The sequence below is a fragment of the Anomalospiza imberbis genome, chromosome Z (genome assembly GCF_031753505.1).
Source record: "Anomalospiza imberbis isolate Cuckoo-Finch-1a 21T00152 chromosome Z, ASM3175350v1, whole genome shotgun sequence".
In the NCBI taxonomy this organism is placed as follows: domain Eukaryota; kingdom Metazoa; phylum Chordata; class Aves; order Passeriformes; family Viduidae; genus Anomalospiza; species Anomalospiza imberbis.
In genome coordinates, this window is record NC_089721.1 from 28154871 (window position 1) to 28177111 (window position 22241).

Here is a 22241-nt window from a genome sequence, read left to right on the forward strand (position 1 = left end):
AGAGGCAAGCTCTTAGGTGACCTGCAAAGTCTGATGCCTCTAAGTGTTCAGAGTAAGTGCAGTCAAGTAACGTGAGAAACTGTAAATTCATAGGTTTCACTATCTCAGCTGAAACTCTACACTGTGTTTCAGTGGCAAAACCACAAGTATCTGTAGTGGTATGTTCCATGACTGAATGGCTGCATGTGTGACTGAGATTATCACGAGCATGACAATGAGGGAGGAGAAAAAAAAAAGAAAAATGCATCTTAGAAGTTACTTATGTTTAATGCTTAAAAGTCTGAATGCACAAACAATAATCTACCATTATAGAAGTACTGGTGGTCAATACAATGCATTAGAACTATGTACAATGACACAGTTTAGTATCAAAATCTTTCTACAATGTAGAGTATTACGAAACTGTTAATGACATCAAACACTAAGCACTTAAGACACCATTTTTTGCTACCACATTTGGAACTTCAATAAACAGTCCATTTTAACTTGCAGCATCAATCCATTTCTAGTATGAAATTAAGTAATTTTCTACTTATACAATAAGATTTATCTACACGGGTCTCTTGATTTTGATCCATAGCAGCAAAGGCACTGTACATCAGCAGATCCACAGACTTAAAGATTTTTTTTTTTAAGCATTCAAAAAAAAAAAAGAAAGTCACAGATCATAGTTTAACAGCAACAACAACAACATAAAAAGATAACACGTTGTCTCTGGCACAATGGCTCAGTCTGCGTCCGTCTTAGGGACATCCAATCAAGACTTGGATTGAACTGCTGGCGAACATAGCAAGTCCTTATCCCAATGAGAATTCATTCCTTTTTAGTATGTCGGAATGAGTATTCTTGTAAATCCTACCTCAGAGGTCATTGCTTTTGTAGTTTGTATACTGGTAGGCATCCATTCTTATTTCAGTGCAGTTTCCAAAGAACATATCAAATATTTTTCATAATCTCTTGTAATTGAAAAATTGCCCAAAGACACATATCCCCATTTTCAAGGAAACATTGCAAAAGTTTCCAGAAGTAACAAAGGTGATTCTTTGAGGCAACTTATTGTACTCTCTACAATATAACAAAGAGAGGTGTTTATATTAAAAAACCTAGCTTGACACCAAAATGCTTTATGTTTATCAACAGAAAAGCATTGAGAACAAATCTGTACACAAGATGCTATATTAACATTGCAAATATATAAATTAGCACATTCTTACTTAAAGGGAATTTAATTTAGATGTGAACTGAATTTGCCATTCATCACAGGCATGTAGATCACTGGCTACAGTTTGCAATTTCCTAGGTTTCCAAGACTGTCTAAAATAGTTAAGATACGGCATCTTCCCACCAAATAATTATACTGTAATAACACTTAGAGGTTTCATCCAAGAACAGGACTAAAAAATATAACAAAGTTTATTTTTTTTAAATAGAAACTACAAGTCTATTTAGTGTAATTTTAACTATCTCCTGAACATCCTTCTCCAAGATCCCCAATTTATTCACCTGCAAAAACACAAGTATATGATGCATCTTTCAAACTAAAGCCGGGCCAGACAGCTTTATTTAGTCAGTTCATTGTTAGAAAGCCTTTTTTAAACAAAATAAATACATTACAGCTATAATACATAATTAAAAAGTCATGGTCACTGTTATGTATGCTTATTCCATCTTCTTCCAAGTAGATATCCGACAATTTGGTATCACAAGTTCTTAATGAACATTCATAAAACAATAGCAAGTTAAGAAGGTAAAAATAAATTCTACAACCGTGATGAGCATTTAAGTTTTCATTTTAGAAAGGAAAAAAAAAGGAATATACAGCAAAGTGCTAGGAGAAGGAGTTCTGTCTGCATTCAGATTCATCTCTAATAAATAACTTCATAGACCGTAGCTTTCTTGTCCCCAGAGCCAGTGACAATGTATTTGTCATCCACAGAGATATCACAGCTAAGCACAGATGAGGATTCTTTGGACTACAAGACAAAGGAAAAGGAAAAAGAAAATTACATCTTTCCAGTTATTCAATCCTGAAGAGTTTGAAGATTAATTGAAAGAATTTATAGATAGGGAATACATGAAAAGCTCATTGAAGTATCAGTACCATAGTGGCAAAAATTTTTTAAAAACTTTTGCTCCACAGAAATATCTATTTTAAAGTAAAGCAGCAGAAGAAAGGGATGTGAATACTATGGACGTACAGGTAATCTATCAAACAAATAGAAGTAGTCCTTTCTATATACTTTACAAGGAATGAGCATTTATTAATATTCTATGCATTCTATTTGCATAAAAATGAATGAATGAAAACCCATCATCTTCCCATCTCTTCTCTTGTAAACAAGAAATTCATACAGAGAAACACTTCAAAGCCCTAGCTACCCACAGGTATGAAACAAAGAGACTCCACAGAAATAACTGTATCTCCTCTCACTGCTTCCCCAACACAAGACGACAAAAGCTTTGCACAAAGGAATTTAATTACCACAGAGGACGCAAGTAGGAAAATACACAGTGGTGGAACAGGATACACAACAATTGTGTAGGAGCTGGATGGCACACAGGATACAGCAGGTTGCACTAGCTCTGTCTCTTCTGGCTTTGCTGTCTGTTCTAAGATGAAGTGTATGCATTGCCACATTCACCTTGCTGTTTCAGTGCATGTTTTCTTTACATAATATAAGTCCACATCATTTTCTGCCTGTTACCACAAGAGCTAATCACTTTTTAGGGAGATGTGCTCTTGTTAGGATGATTTGGGCTGTCTGTGGGGATTGATTCTAGAAATGAATAGCCTCTACTAGGAAAACATAGACTCTACTTTTCTCATGTCAAGGTAAACTACACTGTCTCCAAAAGTGGAGACATGGCAGCCATCAGTACACATGGGAGTGGTCATTTAAACTAGAGCCAGTTAGCAGTTGAATTTAATAAAAATATTCCCAACATAGAGGTGCCTGCAGGTGAGAGAATGGAAAGACACACCAAAAATCCCACTTTTCTATAGTGGCACCGGAATGCCATTAAAACTGGGCACAGCCTATAGATAGGCTACAGCTTCCAGTTACACTTCAATGGGCCCGTCTATATTGCTTCAGTTTTCAGCTCAGGAGTCTGCTGGTCCAATCCATCAACACACCTCATCCAAGAAAGTATACATGTTGAATATGACTTCCACTGGTTTAGCTGCATTTTGGATCTTCAGTGCCTGTTCGCCTAACAACATGACTTGCGTATTGCGTTCCACCAATATGCAGAAGGTGGTGAGAAAGAAGGGTATTAAGAAAAATTTTAGATTAAAGGGCTACTTTACTGTAAGAGCTGAATTAATGAAATAGTAGAAAAGACAAAAGCATTTTCTTTCCCTAATTACAGACAAACTCTTTAAGGACTACAGTAATTAGCTGCATTTCTACCTGAAAACAACTCAGGCTACTGACACACCCTACCATGAGCAGCTCTACTGCACTGTAATGCCTGTGGAAAATAGCTTCTAGGAGATTATTACCTGGAATATACTGGCTCCATAAGGTGTTCTCCAAGCATTAAGAAGATTATCTTTTCCAGTGCTTACAAACCATTTGCCTGCAACAGATTGTTTAAATGTTATTGCTGCATTTTGTTTTCAAGGAATACACCTCCAGAAACAGATGATCATAACAAAACATCCACACATATCCAAAGAACAGTAACATTTTCATCTGGTTGCACTACGATGTTCCATCACTAAATAAGCAGTACATAGAAAAAAGCAGTCAGATAGATTTTTTTATATAAACTTAATACTTAAATTTAATACCTAATTTTAAACTACACTCTCTAGTTTAATAACTATATTGCACTTTCATTTAAAGGTAACCTTTTATGAATTTTTTGTAGAGGAAAACACTGATTTTTGAACCATTTGCTTACCACAGTGAGCAAACTTGAGTGACAACACACAACTCTCATGAAGATGCAGCTGATACTTGTCCGGCTTAGTAACATGCAGCACCTCGACATTGCTGTTCTCCATTCCTACTGCCAACCACTCACCAGTTGGACAATAGCCCAGTGAGAAGATCTGTAATTAGCACAGCACATGCTTCAATCAGTAAATGAATGAGCTTGAGATATTCAAAGCTGACCCTTGCTACAGTGCTAGCACTATGCAAACACACATTTTTGGTCTACTGCAGTTTTAAAAACATGATAATTCAATTACTGCAGTAATCAAGATAAATTATTTCATGCAAACACAGCTGCAAAACTATGCTATTAGGTGTTATTGAAACTGCAATAGTGAAGTACTGAATCAAACTATAGAAGTTGATGTCCAAGCTTATCTGACAGTGTTTAAAAATATTTTCATAAAACATTTTTGAACTTGAATCTACAGAAATGGGAACAAATTGCAGAGAGGAACATTTTAATCTGGCACTTGTTTAATAAAATTTAGTCCCTTTTACTCCCGTGGGAGAGGTACTAATCTGTCAAACACTTATAATCCAGATAGATATTTAGCTGCCACAAGAACAAAAACCCAAAAAACCAAAAATGGGAGTATGGAACATGAGACTAACTGAAAAATTCTTTGTAATTCTCTTTAAGACTGCTTATTTTGCTTATAAAGGAGGGGAAAAAAATTAAAAATGCTTGCTTGTTTTAAAAAACCATGAGAAAATTTTGTTAACATTCCAAAGGTTCTGAGACTGAACCTGTGATGTGAAGTCATGTTGCTGTAGCTGTCTCCCTTCTCTGAGATCCCAGGATCTCACTGTATTGTCCAGACCTCCTGTCCACAATTTGGTACCGTCATTAGAAATGTCAATACAGCTCGCTCCATCTGTGTGGCCCTGAAATTGCCTGAAAATATTAAAAGACGATCAGCACATTCTGAGCAAAAATACAAATACCTTCTTTCAGTCCCTGAGCTCTAACTTAGATTCTAGTAGCAATCCCAGATGAATACAAACTCTGGAACAATCATGTGAGTTTTGTGATGAATTGATGATGCAATCAGGCCAGACAGCTAATGTGATTTCAAAAAGAACACTTTAAGAGTCAGGTACTCTGGCAATCTCTGCTGCTGGCTGGATACCCACTACTCAGCTTAAAATAGTAATTCCCCCTAGCATGATCAGCAAAATTACCTTAATTTAAGAAAAAGGTGCAGGTCACTGGAGTTAAAAAAAAGAGCAGTCTAAATGGTAACATCAGGTAATAAAAGCTTGACTTACATGCAACGCTGATATTATATGTAACAACATATACACAGTGCAGCGCACAGAGAAGCTCTGTGTGCCCAGCTCTTAGTATACTGTCTATCAGTGTTGAGCATCAATCCTTAGTCCTGAAGGGATAAGTCTGCAATGCAGTAATTTACACATATCTTTACGCAAGACATATTCACTGGATCTCAGATAAAAGGAATTAGAGTGAGAGCAGTGTATTGCATGGAAACAGAAAAATTAATCTGTTCAAGGAATCTACAGCAGTACTGAGATCAGCTGATATTTAGGGAATTATAGATATGGGCTGATCAAAAGCCTGGAACTATGGAACTCTCAAAACCTACAAATAATCATATATAGACTTTTGTCAAGGTAATACCATGGCTATGCTGAACAACAAAATACTGGAAGCATCTTTGCATGCAGAAAATAGAATACATATGTAAAAGCACATTTATGGCTGTGCCTAAACAATTCTCCACAACTTGATGATCCAGTTTGGTTGACCTACCTTACTAAAGTCTGGTTATGCAGATCCCACACTGCAATGTTGCCATCGCTACAGCAAGAGAAACAGACCTTGGAATCAGGGCTGATAGCTAGGGCATAGCAAGCTGGAGCAGAAGATGTCAGCTCTGCTTTGATGCGAGGAGTTGGAGCTGCCAGGTCCCAAATGGATAATGTGCTGGCTTCCCCACCAACAATCAGGGTGCGGCCGTCAGGGAGCAATCTGCAGGAACGGATGTAGTTGTCTCTGTTCTGTGGAGACAGAAGCCATCAAGAGATTACTCATGAGGAAAGAAAACAGCATTAACATGAGAGCAGAAATCCATAAAAGTATTGTATTCCCTCCTGGTTTTAATGAGCCATTTATACTTATGACAATGATAAAGTGTATTAATGCCAGAAAATTACATGACATTAGGGAAGTACTTCAACTTGATCTACAAAATTCAGTAGTGAGAGATATTTAATCTTAATTAGCATCAAAATGCAAAGACCTGAACCCAGCCCAAAACAATTCAGGATAGCTGAATTTGACAGCTGGTGTAGAAAGTTGTATTTTCATACTCTGTTTATTTCAGCACATTAACCTCTCAGCATGGGGGAGTACCAAATTCCCTGCAGACTTTCCCCCTTCCCATTCCAGCGAGACTTGCTGCCACCATATAGGAGATGTCAGAGGAAAATATTTGGGCAATTTTTTTCACTTGTGCAGCAACTTGTGTAGCAATTCATTATAAGTCTACACATGCTGCACAGTTTTCATTTTACTGCCTCTGTAACAAACAGCAACATCTTAGCAAGAACTGGTAAATGACAAGAGAAAAGCTGCTAACAATAGTTCATCTTGTTAGCACATTCAAATAATTTGTGAATAGCATTTAGGGATATTTTTAATTGCCACATTAAGACAGATCAATGCATTTGTACACATATACAGATACAAAATATGTGACACAATCCCCAAATATTTGCAGAAAATACAGCTGCAAGACAGTGATTTTTAGCATGATTGGGTATCAACAAGCTGTAAGATTGCTAGCAAATGCCGAAGTTTATAAACAATATTTTTTGTTCTGTCTTTGATCTTTCCTCCTACCACAATTTTAAGATATTAAAAATGTTTTGATTCTTTGCGGGGGAAAAAACCCATAAGTATGGTGAGGAACACAGTTCCTCCTCAGTTATAATAGAAACAACAAAATTACAAATGCAATACCAACCTGTGATACCATGACAGAAATCAAATAACCACTTGCCCTTTACACCTTAGTGGTATCACTGTAACCTTAACAACTTCCTATCTTCTTTCAGCGTTGTATGCTGCTGTTCACCTACCAGGCAGTCCAGCTGAGAAACAGGGCTCTTGTTGCCAGGGTGGCTGATGTCCCAAACCTTGACACACCCCTTCCCACCCGTGTACACGTGTCTCGTCGGGTTGCTGATGGTAACTGCACACACAACTTCCCCATGGTTCAGGGTGTTGATCTGACGGGCATGGCGAGGGATTCCTGGACCGATGAGGGCATCAGGAGGGAAAGGAACTGGCTGCATCTGACCATCTGCACTTACATGAAATGAGTATGCTCTGAGGGGAAAAAAATTAAGGGGATGATTTAAGGAGTTTTACTTCAAGGCTGTTTAGGAAAACAGAATCAAAGATGTGCTTCCCCTGTAGGTATTCAGGTTGTGCCCTCAGCTCAGTTTTTTCACAGATATTTCACAGAATATTCTGAGCTGGAAGGGACCCTCAAGGATCATTGAAGTCTGACCCTTAAGTGAATGGCAGTATGGGCACTGAACACATGACCTTGGTGTTATTAGCACCATGCTTTACTCAGCTGGGTATTTTAAAATATCATGTATTTTAATCACAAGAAAAAAACATTTATTTATCTGTAGCATGGCCCTCCAAGCACAAACATAGGAGTTCAGCTTTTAATGTGGAAAGCCAAGCACTAATCAAATGAACTTTTACAACTCACATTATGATGATTTCTGGCATGAGTGAGGCTATATGACACCACTCAACTTTGGATGGGGATATCACAGCATGCAAAGAAGGGAAGGAAGGTTGGGTCAGGGCCCTCTGGAAGACAGAAGTAGTTGGCTGGTTGCTGCCTGAGCATGGTGGGTAGCTGCCTGCCAGGGGACATTTGGCTGCTCACTTTACTGACTCTTATGTGGCAGCTTCAGCTGGACTGCTGCCAATATGTCCTGAATGTACTGTGGGCCCCAGGCCCCTTGAGCAAAACTGCTCAGCACTGTACCTAAGGGTGTAGAGTGAAACTTCCACCAACACTGAGGAGTTAAGTCCTCAAGGCATGGTTGCTGACAGCTGACATGATAGACCAGCTAAAATGCACTGCAATGGAATTTTTTTTTTGTGGGTTGTTTTGGGTTTGGGCTTTTTTGGGGTTTTTTTGTGTGCACTCAACACGACTGCTCCAGCCCCCAGTTTCTCTTGCCAAAATCAGACCTCTCACTGAGAAAGAATCTGTTCTGTGATTGCCACTTATGCCACCTGTGAATAACCTATCAACCACTTTATCTCAAAGTATTTTCCAGGGAGAACAGTTAGGTTGTGAAATTGCCTTGTTCTGAGATGCTACTTGATCCATCACATCTATTACAAGAGCACAAATTTTTTAAGAGGGTTTACCTATACATATCAAGGTATGCTTACTGGAGGCTTTAATTTTCTTAGACCTAAAACATCATCATAATGCTTGTGAAAAATCCATTGTCACAATGGTGGGATGAGAAGAGCTCACAGAGAAATTGTTTTATGAGAATACTTTGAAAGTTCACTTCCTTAATGGATACTTCAAAGTGACTAAAGAAGACAGTATTCACAATTAAACTACTGAATTTGTCATTTAAGATTCATAATGCACTAGGTCAATAATTTTCAGTGGGACAAAATGCATTAGCTATCTTTCCTATTTATATATTATCTTTCAGTATTTATATACTGTACAATACTCAGGAGTTGATATAATACTGAAGTCAAAAGAGAGTTAGTTATTAGGGGCCAGATCCCAAATGTACCATATGCTGCCCACTTCATTTCGGGACACTCAACAGTGCAGAGAACTTACAGAGATTTCCCCCTAAGGTAAAAATGGAGTAGATGAGAAAATAATAATCCTGGAAGATGTGATAACTGTCATGCTCAAGACAGAGAAAAGTCAATACAATCACACTGAAAGAACCACAGATTTTAAAAGTTTCAAGCCCTCTGGTAGACAAATGACAGTTACATTTAAATGTTTAAAATAGACATCAACAGAGCAACAACATTTAAAAATCTTGGAGATAAACCAGAATTGAAGCGATTTGATTTCAGTTTGCCTCATGTTTTATTCCTCTCAGTTTTAACAGAAGAAAGATGTGAGCAGGGATGTCTCTGAAACCCTGCAATTGCCATTTCTCTCACCACAGCAAGAAAAGTCTAGTAGATCCAGAGACACTTCTTTCCAGGTGACTGACTCCATCAGTCTGGAACTTAAATCCAGCGAGTATTTGAACATTACATCAACACATTTCTTAGAGCCCACTGTATATAATGGATTAAGATCTGTGCCCCACAGAATTTTTAATGCAAGCAGCTGGTCTGCAAGCTGCTGTACATAATTTCCACACCTGTCTTACGCAGTCACCTAACAGAGTGGCTCAAGTAGCAGAAAAGTACATGAAGGTGGTTGCCAGTGTGAGATGCCCGAGAGATCTGGACCTGGCTCATGATTTGTGGGACATGTGTACACAAGGAGTTACAGGCACTAGGCCTGATCACTTGTCACCGTATGTTGTTAACCCTGTGCATCTGCAAGCTCACTGGCAGGTAAGCATATGCATTTACTCATACAAATCCAGGTGTATGACTAACCCAACCACTCCTACAAAAAATCATTCATACATAAAAGAGCTTGAGAAGGACTGGTACCAACAGCCCTTGACTATCAAACTTTCCAGTATGAACTGGTCACTGTCTCCCAGAAAGTGTGACAAGGGAGGGAAACCAGATGAACCTAAAGAATATCTGGATCAATATATATTTATAGCTTGTTTGTTTATAGCCAGTTTGTATAGCTGTTTTAGTTTTTCTCCTCTCTACCTCAAGAGGAATGTGAGCAGAGAGTTCTTTCTCTCTGTAATTTTTCTTCCAAGGTTCACAACACGAAAAGACTGGTAAAGCAGGTCACACTATACAGGTCAGTTCCATCAAGGATGAATCTGAATATTATCATAAAATAATTCTTTCCAGTATTTTCAATCAAACAAAACATTCCAGTATTCCTTTTTTCTGCACACAGCTGCTAAGCTTGCAAGTAATTGCAAGGCTTCTGTGAACAAAGAAATCATTTTTTTAAACTGAGAAGCAGAGTACAGTAGAGATGGAAAGCTGAGATCCCATTCCAGCTTCCATTTTCCATTTATTTCTGTCTCCTTTACTTTGTATCACCCCGTCCATGTCAACTGCTCTTAGTCTTCAAAACAAATTCACAAATGCAACTTTAAGATTACACAGTGACTCTCCTGCTCTTGCTGAATAGCTATACTTATTTCTATTCACACAATAGTTTTCAGTAGCTTAGGGGAATTCCATCCAGCAAGGGAACACGACTTCCAAGAGATGACTGACTTTTAAAGCTGAATGTTTGATACTCACGGTTTTCCTCCTGGGATGCCTGTGAGATTAGGAGGGATGCCTGGGACTCGCATATGATGATGTGGATCAAAACCAACCTGTAGTTTTCCCCAGGCAAAACAAAAAGGTGTATTTAAGTAAGAGTTAGGCAAAGGAAGACTGTTTAATTCATGTTAGCCATAGCATACTCCCCAAAACACAAAATGAGTGAACTAGAGTTAACCCCGTAGGTCTTATATTTAATATAAACAGCTCTCAAAATTAAATGCACTAATGGCAAACACTTACCACTGGAGATCGCCCGTAAGCTGCCGCTGCTGCTGCTGCTGCAGCTGCTGCACTCATTTGAGGGGAAATATTGTGTAGACCAGCATAGGCAGCTCCAGGGCTGGTCAGCTCCCCATTCATACCAGCATGTGGCACAATACCAAATGGAGTAGGATAAGGACACGGTACTGCCATAGGTGTCCTTAAACCTGAAGCTATAAGAAGAGGGGAGAAAGTGAGAAGTCACAGAGGCATTCTAGAGCCATCACAAGTAACTTGAGTTTGGAAAACTGCAAAAAACCCCACAAATAACTCAAACCAACCAGCCAGCCAGCCAAGGGAAGCCACATAACACTGTATTACAGTGCTGAAGAACCAGATCAGCACCCAGTTTAAGCATCTGTACCATACTAACTTGTCATTACAGATTTAAAGGGAGTCTGACAAGGGACAAATGGTCACCACCGAAATATACAGACACTAACCTATCGGGTCCACACCGGGAGGTTTGCCGGGTACTGGCCTCAGTCCGGGAGTGGAGTTGCTGCCTGGAGTTGGGGCATCAGTCCGTGGAGTAGGGGTATTTGATTTAGACACAGGAGTGGTAGATTTCTCATTCTAATCACCAAGAAGGAAAAAGGAAGAGAGTTTGTAAACTATTTTATCTTTATAGATAGTGATTAATGATATTACTAGTATTTAGCTTCTGGGCTGGGGTTTCAACACTCCCTGGCAATGAAGAGAAGATGCAAAGACACTGAAAAAGACAGAATGGCTTTGGAAATTAACTACAGTCCTCACTGCTTTTCTCATCAGGAGAATCTGTATGATTCAGAATGAGGAAAATGACTGAAAATCATTTCCCTCTGACAACTGGCAGCATATGTGAAATCAGCCAGTGGTCTCACTATGCTCATGGACCTGCTCCCATTATAATTTTCTGTTAGGAATGGACAAGAAGAGTAGGAAAAAAATCCCCAAACTGACCAACTACTCATACCCAAGTGTGGTGCAAAACACAGGATGAAGACAGTGACGGGTATAAAGTCAGGAACTGTGCAGTACTGCTCTTGTGACAGGCTCATTCATCAGACACACCACTGATTCCCAGGCCTGAACCTGTCATTCCATCACCCTTCATGAGCACTATATTCAGTTTAAGCTTTCTTTTTATTTATTTTATTTCTTTAAGTAATTGCATATCCTGCCCTGTGAAGAACCAAGAAGGGAATTACTGTGCAGCTCAGGTAGGTGATTAACTATGGCCACAAACAGGAAAGGAAAGAACACCCCTTGCAGGCAGCTCTTTTCTTTTGCATTTTGATTTGCGATGCAAGTCAAGGAAGGCTCTTGTAAGTGACAGATTACTTTTTAGATAGAAAATAAAAATTATTGTTGTTGTATATAGCCTGGTAATTCAAACAAAGCTAACAACCAAATCACATTCAAGCAGGGAACTGAATTTGCTATAAAGCACAGCACAGGAAAACAGCTCAAGAAACCCCTGTGTACTTTTATTTATTCTCAGAATAACAGTTCTTCATATGGGGGTGGAGAAAAATATCTCTCAGAACACCACATCTATCATGTACTCAGACCACCAGTGAAAATAACCTCTTCCTATCCCAAAAAACAGACTGTGGACTTTCTATTAGACTCCCTTGAAAAGATAAATTAAACTAATACTAAATTGATGCTTCAAAGTGCTTTATTGACAGCTGTGGAAATACAAATTGTGTCCAGACAGAAGTCTGGTAAGCATGTATTTCAGCCTATGATTAGGGGTCAGACGCATTTTGTAGCACTTACAAGGCTAAGTTCTTTGGATTTGGAGGAAGGAGTACTGCTAGAGGATGCAATAGATGCCGGACTAATTGGTGCATCTTTTTTCAGCAGTCGAGTCTTGTCCAAGCCATTTTCCCGTGGAGAGTGTGCTGGGCTTCCACGGGGAGAAGAAGGATCCTAAATATCAGGAATATGGGTTAGCATAAAAGCTTCATACTAGCCACTTGTTCTTGTCTTGAGCAGTCCTCTGACGCCTTAAGTTTTAGCTGTCATATTTTCCATATTCTGTACTGCATTAGTATATAACTCTGAACTTCATATAAAGTGTTAGCAAGTTCTCCTCACAGTTTAGACAAAACAGTCCTTTTCCAGCCTGAGAACCAAGGACACCATTACAGCCTCAGGCGCAATATGTAAAAACAACAGCAAAGTGAGGAGAGCAGTCTGGGAGGATGGGACTTCATAACCTGAAGCTGTAATTGGACAATTAACCCCAATATGTAAATAGACCAAAACTTACAAAAGTGTGAAAACTCATGACCAGGAGTCCATCTTGGGTCCATCTTGGGTGGAGCCATGGCTGGGCTCTTGTACTGCCCAAGATGTATCCTTTGAAGGCTTTTTAATAAATACCTACTTTGTTCCTTTAACTCTGTCTAGCCTTTGTTCTAGGTAGCCTCCCAAGGCATCACCTCAATTTGGAATGAAGATCTGCCATAGGAAGTGATATATTTCTTCCATTTTTAATTGATTTAGCTGATACAATTGTAAAATTGGGAGGGATAATGAAGGACAATTTGTTTTTTTAAAAAAAATTCTTAAAATTTGATGTCATTAAACCACTAAAGATAATGCCAAAAATCTATGGATATTGAAATAGGCAAGTAAATATATTTTTTCAAGTGATAGATTAAAAGGATTTGATGCATTTCGCAGATCTGATAAGGTTCAGACAGGAAGTCACGGCCAAAGTGAAAGAAAAGACAGACACTCTTACAAGCTTTATAAAAGTACTTACAACTTTGTGGAAGTAAATAATTTCAGATCTGATTTGTATTCTAAAGAAAGAGGATATGACTGGATTCTGTCAGGCATTTCAAGTTCAAATGCCATAATCCTATTCATAAAACCAATATGCACAGAAACCACTGAAGATACCCTCACCACCATTTCTGTAAGGTTGAAAGAACATCATTGTGTATACCTCATTGGAAACATCAACTACCAAGTTGTCATCACTCTTTTCACCATCGCTGTCCTGCAATGACAAATCACAATGTGTTAAAAAAAATTATTTCATATCCAATGTCTCTTAATAACTATGAAAACAAAGGAAGGCTGCTTACAAATCTGCAGTGTACCATTCACTTTTACCGAACTTTATGTGGTAATACAATTCAAGTCTTTCGGTCATCTACAGGGCTTCTGCTTAGCAGGCTGCCACAACTACAGCAGTTTTGCCAGTTTTCACATTGGTGGAGAAGGACATGGGGTGAAAATCTTCAGCCAAAGTGGCACTGCACTATAAAGCTGAGTCAAGATAGACTTCATTAACAAGTCCCAGCCTAAGTAAAGCTCAGCGCTATTGTCACACAACTTCCAGGCGCTTTGCATTTATATTGGTAAAAACAGTATCAATCATATGCACCAAAACATGTAATCCAACAGAGACACTAGAGATAGGCAACAAAAACCAGTTAAAATTTGATCCTCATTTTAAAATTAGTTATGCAGCAGAAATCAGGTGAAATTACAGGAACACTGAAGTTCAACACTGCACAATGTAGACAATCGACTCACATAACGAGCTGCTATTTCCTTCTCTTCTGTTTTCTGTTTTTTACTATCTGAAGAATAATCTGTTGAATTTCTGTGCTTTTCTGCTGTTCTGAAACTGGCTGAGGGAGATACAGAAGAACTCTGTAGTCCAAAAAGAGAAGAAAGCATAATCAGGCCCTCATTCACAACAGTGGTTCATTTGTCACCACCCCTCAATACATCTTATGCTGATAGTATGGTCTGGAGCTGTTCTCACAGACTGTACATGGGGTTTTAACCAGTGACAGCTACCCAGCAAGTGTCTTGTACTAAAAACTGCACTATGTATTGGTGATTAACTGACAAATCATAGTGGCTATCTGCACTGCCAATGGGATGAATTTTATGAATACTGTGCACTGGTCTTGTTTTGGTTTGTTTCCTCTACAAATACGCAGGGTTAAGTCAATAGTCCCAGAAGAGGGGTCTGTGTTTGCACGTGTGTGTGTTTGCCTGTGTAAATCAAAAAGAACAAAGAGGCTCAAGGCAAGTCACACTTCAGCAAACATTTGAATGAAGATTTCTACCAAAGAAAGAAGCAAGCTTTTGAACAGTTTTGAAGCAGGCAAGAACATGAGAAAACACCTTTCCTAATTTTATTTTGCTGCCTTTTACAATTACAGACTATGACTGCAGCAGACAGAAACAAAACACAGACTGGCTTAGTGATTCTCTTGCTATTCTACAGTGCTCACCTAGTAACGATTGCTAAAGAGCACATATATGGACAGGAGAGAGAGGAAGATAATGTGTACTTTATGCACTATCATCCAACAACTTCACTCTATTCCGTTAAACAAGGCAGGCAACATTTATCAAATGCTGCAATATTTCCAAGGCTTTGTGGAGCCTGTATCTTTGTATACAAAAAAGGAAGCAATGAAAGATGCAACATTCCCTCTGGGACTGATTTTAGTAGCAGCAGCAGTTTTGGCCCTAATTCAAGAAAGCATTTAAGCATGCACTAAACTTTATCTCACTCTGAAGTCAGTGGTTGAATGCACATAAGTAAGGATGTGTTCAGGCTTTTTGCAGAATGGGAAATGACAGCAATGGAGATGAAAATAATTGTCAGTTGAAATCCTGCTGACTGTTTCCATCTCTGTCCTTTTTTACTGGGGTGGTGAGGAACAACCAAAGAAGTTCCGACTGCTGGATTTTAGATCCTCCCATTCATCCAAGGTTTTTCTACCCTCCATGCATCATGGACAGCTGTTTTTCCACATAAAACTGTACTACATAGCAATTTGGTTTTGGGGTCTTCAGTGCAGCTATTAACACTAATACAAACCAAGAAATTAGCATTTACATTGAGTAACTTCTGTTCCATCACTATAACAAAATTTCTTCTTTTCCTTATTATATCACAAACTTCTGGAAAGGATTAGGAAGACTTAACCACAGAAATTAAGCTGTGGTCATTGGCCCTGTCACACAAGAGAATATTACTACCTACTGGGATACAGGTCCTCCTCTCCATTTTGCTGAAATTTCCAGTTCTTGAGAACAGCAGCTTAGGTTAATGAGTGGTAGAATTTGCAAAAATCTTCCATATTTTTGACTGGTAATTGTAAATTACCTTCTAAGAACATTGAGAGGAAATAAAAATTTTAGAACAAAGCTAGTGTTGAAGGCACAGCCTGTGCCTTTCCCATACTGTGCAAATACATCTTAAAATCCTAATTTAGTTTTAAAGCAGGTCATTAATCAACGATTATAACAAATAACACAAACTAACTAAGTTATTTTTTGCTCTGAAGCGACAATACATGTTAAGACACTTGGAGACAGCAGTGCCAGGTTACAGAAGCCCTATTATAATAAAGGCCAAGTAGAAATACAACATTAAATGAACTGATGATTTGAAAAATGTATTTGTTCCTGCAATGATATAACATAGCCTTTTGCAAAAGATTTTTATACTAAGCTCCTATTACATTTATATTTATTTAGAATTTAGAAGGCAGTAGCTTGTAATGTGAATTCAATTCATTATTTCTCAACTTCACACTACAGAAAGCAATTTGCTTTAAAACGAAGGAAAATAATCACCAATAAACTACAAATTAAAGTGGTGTCTAAAGAATTAAACTACTGCACTTATTTAAATAGAAATATTTATTTTCATAAATCTGAAGCCATATGGTTCCATTTTTCACAATCTGGTTATCTATGTGCTATAGATACCATTTAAATCTTTGATTTCACTACTTAATAAAGTAATAAATTGAAGGTCCCTACTAGAAAGATGAGATAGCTAATTATCACTAGCACATTAAAGGAAGAGCACGACATTGGGCACTGGGGCAATGCACACTGCTTTAATGGTTTTACTGCTTGATGGATCTGACCTTATACCCATATGAAAGAATCCTCCTGCACTATTCTTACCTGACATTAGCAGAAAAAACAGAGACAGCAGGCAGAACCTCCTTCACCAATTTGAAATTAGGCCAGTGTACTAGGACTGACATTATTTCGCCTCACGAGTCAATTACTACAGACCAAATCTAAACACTCCCACTTTTAACTGTCACACCCCTTTCCTTGCACCAATACCCCTGCAGAACTGCCTTCTTTTCCCTTCAACATGAAATGCACCTGCCACATTAAGATCAGCAACTTCATGGGATGGATCTCTGATACTTTTGCTGACAGATCTAAATTTATCTCTTATGCTAAGTAATAAAGATATGTCACATACATAGACAATGAGTTATGGTCTGGATCTTCCTATTAACCTAATGCCTACTATGTTCACTGTGTGAGAGACAACAGTATTATTCAAACTGCGTTCCCTGTGCTGTTTGTAACAGCTTTTCAGTCTGTAAGCACTGATAAGGACCTACCTTCATTGAGAAATACTGGGATGTAACAATGTCCTCATGGTTTCCACTGACATCAGATTCCTGCAAATAATCCTGTACCCACCCACACCTTGGCTCCTGAGTGTGCCAGCCCACAAACTCCAAGATAGGTCCTTATATCTGCAGATGGTGAAAGAAAACCCCATCAAAACACACTGTTCAGCTCATAGATTCTGCCCTGCTCCATGACTAAAACATCAGTGCTCTCCTAACAGCTGCCTTTAAGAAGCTGGAATAGGATAGTTACTTAGAGAAATTAAGTGATTCAGCACTGTGACTTGGCAGGCTGTAACTTAATGGGCCAGAGTCCTTGTTTTAGTAACTATTAAAATTTATAGAGAAATGAAGTCTTTTTACACTGCTGTTTTCTTCAATAAAATGCATTAATCTACTAGAGGAGTAGCATTTTCCTACTAAACAATGCTGAGTTTGCTCACATGTAATAATTATATCACACATAGGAAAAAATACTCTTTGGTGAAAGTAGGTTACACTTACTTTGTGTTTGAGAAAAACATGCCAGCTTTTCATTTTCTGCTTTGGTAGAACATTTTTATTCATGGTAAATACATCACAAAGTGCTGACAAAAAAAACAGTGAACATAAACATTTATAGAAAGGCTGAGCACATCGCCATGTTCACATAATTCACTTAAGAAGCAGAACAGTGTCTTTCTAGTGCTGGACCCACAGCATTTTTCACACTAGGCTATAGAGCATAGCATGCTATGATTCAGTCTCTGTTTTGGGCAGTGCTGAGCTACAGTGCTAACTGAAATGGTCTCCCACCAGAAGGAACGTGCTGTTTTCTCTCCAACACCATCAGAATGCTGCTCCTGGTGGAGTATCAGTGCCATACAGGTGCAAATTAAACCAGTATCCAGAGAGCCACACAAGTCTCCTATGCAGCCATAAAATTCTTACCAGCATACTCACTGTCTGTTTGCTAGGGGATAATTGCTAGGGAGGAAAAAAAAAATCACTGTTTTACCCCCACCTTTTACTGGAATTTAGCTATATCAACATATGTAGCTCACACTGTAATGTGGCAGCAATCAGTGTGGAAATCATAAATCAAATTGTACAGCCTCAACTGAAAGCCTCAACTCCCCATATGCTGACTTCTCCAGATAAGACCTGGCCTGAGCACACTAAGTGTTAATTAAATGAAATCAGTGTTAAAAGTAATGACTAGGGATGACAAGATGAAAAGCCTTCCTACATGTTGAAGCTGGTAACTCTTTAAAGCATCCACGAGTATGACCATTCCCCAGTGTACCCTTACTACTATGCCAAAATGATGTATTTGGAGTGGAATAATTAAAACAATAATTCCCAACAAAGTGGGAATTACTAGATAATTGACCATACTGAAGTATTAAGCAAACTGCAGTAAAAGCCAAGGATGCTCAACACTAAGGTCAATTACAATATAATTATCTAAATGACATTATTGCTGTTATAAAGACTGTTGAAAGCATAAAAAAACTATAAAAATGGATACAATATGCATCACAGTGAAATGACCAGGCAGTAATGCTGCTTTGTGTTGGTCAATGCCAATGTTGTAGATGGAAGTACCAGCACTGGAACTTGTACTCAGGCACTGCCCTAGGTTTGGGCACTAAGCTGCCTAACACTGTAAGCTTATATCAGAGGTGAAAAAAAAAGTAAAGAAAGTAAGAAATTAGGGTTAAGACTTCTGGCACCCTAAGGGTGAGATGAAGATTGCTCTGGCATGAGGTGGGAGATGTCCCACCAGATAGGTGATGCCAGGGCAGAAGAAAGAGAGGCAGTGTAAATACAGCCCAGAGACCATGTGCTCAGGGAGGAAACTGCAGCCAAGGGCTCCCACAAAGCAAGCCTAATGGCTCTAAGCTAACACCGATCTACCTGTTTAAAAAATGAATTCATTTAGATACATCTATATGCACAAAAGCATTACTTTGATTAAACTCAGGAATATGGTGTGAAATGTTGTGGGTTGATCTACAGATACCATAATGGAGCATTTGCACAGTAACTCTGCCTCCTGAAGTCACCCACACTTACACAGCCATTTTGTTGATGGCATTGTTATCATCATTATTATTATTATCATTATCATCATCATTATTATTATTACTACTACTACTATTAAATTACTATTATTACTACATCCTAGTATCTGCATGGATGGTCATTTCGTACTCTTTGCTTTAATTTTTCAACACACACTCTTTGCAGCCCATAGGCAAGCAGATTTTACCATGCCCTTAACCTTAAGGTTTACGCAGTGGGTCATGATCAGGCTGACACAGTCAGGCAGTACAACCAGGACCACAGCACTACCAAAATGGTTCATCAGAGGATGCTGGTAGGCAAGTGTTGATCCCACATGTGTCAGTCACTGGTCATGGTGGACTTCTTTAATATTTTCATGTCCCCCTTTTCCAAACTTGTCTCTTTGCTTGCCCAAACTAAAACCTAACTTCCACTCAGCCATACCATGAGCAATTTTTTTTTTTTTTTGGGTCTTACTCACTGCCTTTTCTCTATGGCTGCATTTTCTGATACCAGAAAAAGCCTCAGAAATTGTCAGTAAAAAATGCAACTGACTAGCTAGGAAAGATACAGAACAAAGCTGGTTTTAATATCACATGACCGGTCTGAGCTAACTGCATCAAGCGTGTGATAATTATTTTTAATACAAACTATGATTAAAATGCAAACTTTGAAGTTTTATATAGCATTTTTAACCACTGATTAACTTTCACTAATTGCAAAATGAATGAAGTTAATTAGAGGATAAGAGTGCCACAAAAAAACATCAAAGTCTGGATGTGCAGTGCTGCCTGCAAGAGCAATGGGAAGACCATAAAAAAGTCCAGAACAAAGAGAATATGCAGGGTCAGCAGTCTTCAAAATCTAAGTGTTCTCATAAGTGTTACATCAAGAGAAATATAGATACATGTGTTTATTATGTATATGTGTGTGTAATTTCAGAAAAAATGCCCATGTAACGGTTTACACTAGTGATCTGCTTGCCATTGGTGGTACCACTGGAGCACTTAATCTGAGCTAATAAGCATCAAAGTCTAGATGCTATGAAATGGGTGATAAAACTAAGCAATAAACTACTATGGTTGCACACATTAATTCCAGTTGTATTTCAATATATTTTTATCAATTTGCTGGAAAAGCTGAGAGGGCCACACAGCAATATTTGAAGATACCTAGCAATTTTGATGCATAATCCTATCAGCATGTGATGATGCTTCTCTGGCCCCTCCTGGTGTACAAGTTCATATTGGTGACAAGAAAGTAGATGTTTAAAGCAATGGTCAGGTCTGATGGCTAGTCTTTTGCAGATGGATTTTTGCAATAAATCCTTTAAAATACAGCTTCTCCACTAATCACTGGCTGAAGGACATAACATGCATAAGGCCTAATCACTACTCGACACTGTGAGGGTCAAAGGATGGGGATAACTAATGCAGCTTTAAGACAAGCAGTGAAGCAGTAGAAGAACACAGATAAAAGTGAAAAAATTAAGGCCAGGTTTAGGTTAAAGTACATCCTAGCAAAGGCACATGAAGATAGTGAAATCAAATGTGCCAAGAGGAACATGCACCCTTTGGTAAAGCAGAACAGTTTGAACACAGGACTTGATTTCAGAAGGGAACAAAAGAAAAAGAAACAGATGGCAGGAAAAGGAGTTAAACATTTCTGATAGGTTTACAGAAGACTCAAAGTTCACAATATTACATTTACGAGGAAGTCTGTTCTCACCCACATTTTGCTACTCATTAACATTGAATTTAATTGACAGTAAGACAACCGGGGCACTGTCAAACAACCACCCCCACTCAACCTACAGAGCAATTCACTTGATCCATTCTCTCCATTCACCATCCAGTGATTCTATCTCCTCCCTTGACCAGACCCTAAAATAAGAATATATGCTTCAGAACACAGCAGAGTAGGTAATTTGAATGGGGTGAAAGAATTTGTAAGAAGGTGTTAAGGTACAAATTGCAACTGCTATAAACAATACCATAGGTGAGTCCCAGGGCATATGCAGTCTGCAAAGGAATATCAACCCTAATGATTCCAGAAAGGAGATGTGTTCCACCACCACAAGCCTGGAGATTCTACCAGAGAAAAATGTCCTGCTGGCATTTTAGAAAGTAAGTGTGAAAATCTAAGACACACCTGCATGTTGGTCATCAAAGACTGCAAGCCTCTAAATGTTACTGTAACTAAAATCAGATGTACTCAAAGGGAAGGGTCAAAGGTCATCAAGTTACAGAAATTCAGGGTAAATATCTTTGAAAACCTGAGGAATTGAGCAGTGCCAAGGAAACGTGAAACTATAGCCCTCCTCTCCTCAAATATTTATTTGGGGTTCCAGTTACTGATCTTTCATGCTATATCCTTTAGCAGAGACCTGAAACAATTTGAGTAGCTCTAACAAAACAGAAACACAGACAGAGAACAGAGACTATGGGCAGTTAACTAGGGAGAAAGAGCAAGGGAAAGCAGAGTAAAAGAAAAAGCTCAACTAGCTGAAGCATTCAATACAGCAATTCAATTGTGGGCTCACCATCATGAAAGAGAGAGAGAGAAGAATAGCCACCAGTCTGTATTACAGGTTTTGAGTCACTGACATGCCATGAGGCAAGGAAAAGCAGCAGCACTCCATTACTGTTCTTCAAAAGCCAACGACGGACAAGCATAAAAATTCCCAACATCCAACATATCTCCAGAATATCAACACTAATTATGTTTTCACAGCAACTGCATTCAAACAGAATACACAAGGATACTTGGTTAGTTTTCAGAATTCTAAAAAACACTACAGAGGGAATATTTTATGATAACCATTACAAGGCTTGTGTCAGTATGCTTTACACTCTTTTCCTGAAAGAATCAGGAAATCCCTCTGAAGAATAACTGGGTTTCACTCAGAATCCTCTTTTCAGACAAAGCACCATAGAAGAACTGTTATCCTTCCACTTCGCAAAGTGATTAAAATGGACTGTAAGGCACGGAGCCAAGTTGAATGCAAACACTTTCCTGCAGCATCTCAAGGCACAAGTGTTCTAAAAATCTCTTCAGTACTAGCAACAAAAGTTAGGAGATAAAAAATACACACAT

The 22241-nt window shown here is 38.5% G+C and overlaps 1 protein-coding gene across 4 annotated transcripts in view; it reads right to left on the reverse strand.

The window, feature by feature from the left end:
- Positions 1 to 248: 248 nt before the first annotated feature.
- LOC137465114 (transducin-like enhancer protein 4) overlaps positions 249 to 22241 on the reverse strand; it is a 98527-nt gene continuing 76534 nt past the window's right edge. For 3 of the 4 annotated variants that reach the window (XM_068176878.1, XM_068176876.1, XM_068176875.1), the window contains 12 exons: positions 14218 to 14337; positions 13622 to 13675; positions 12442 to 12594; positions 11118 to 11250; positions 10654 to 10847; positions 10387 to 10463; positions 7053 to 7302; positions 5722 to 5969; positions 4695 to 4842; positions 3910 to 4060; positions 3506 to 3582; positions 249 to 1973 (listed from right to left, as the gene is read on the reverse strand). In XM_068176878.1, coding sequence (XP_068032979.1) covers positions 1866 to 1973; positions 3506 to 3582; positions 3910 to 4060; positions 4695 to 4842; positions 5722 to 5969; positions 7053 to 7302; positions 10387 to 10463; positions 10654 to 10847; positions 11118 to 11250; positions 12442 to 12594; positions 13622 to 13675; positions 14218 to 14337 — 1713 coding nt within the window. In that variant the 3' untranslated portion in view covers positions 249 to 1865. The remainder of the gene's footprint in view (positions 1974 to 3505; positions 3583 to 3909; positions 4061 to 4694; positions 4843 to 5721; positions 5970 to 7052; positions 7303 to 10386; positions 10464 to 10653; positions 10848 to 11117; positions 11251 to 12441; positions 12595 to 13621; positions 13676 to 14217; positions 14338 to 22241) is intronic. The other variant, XM_068176877.1, reaches the window with a different exon arrangement.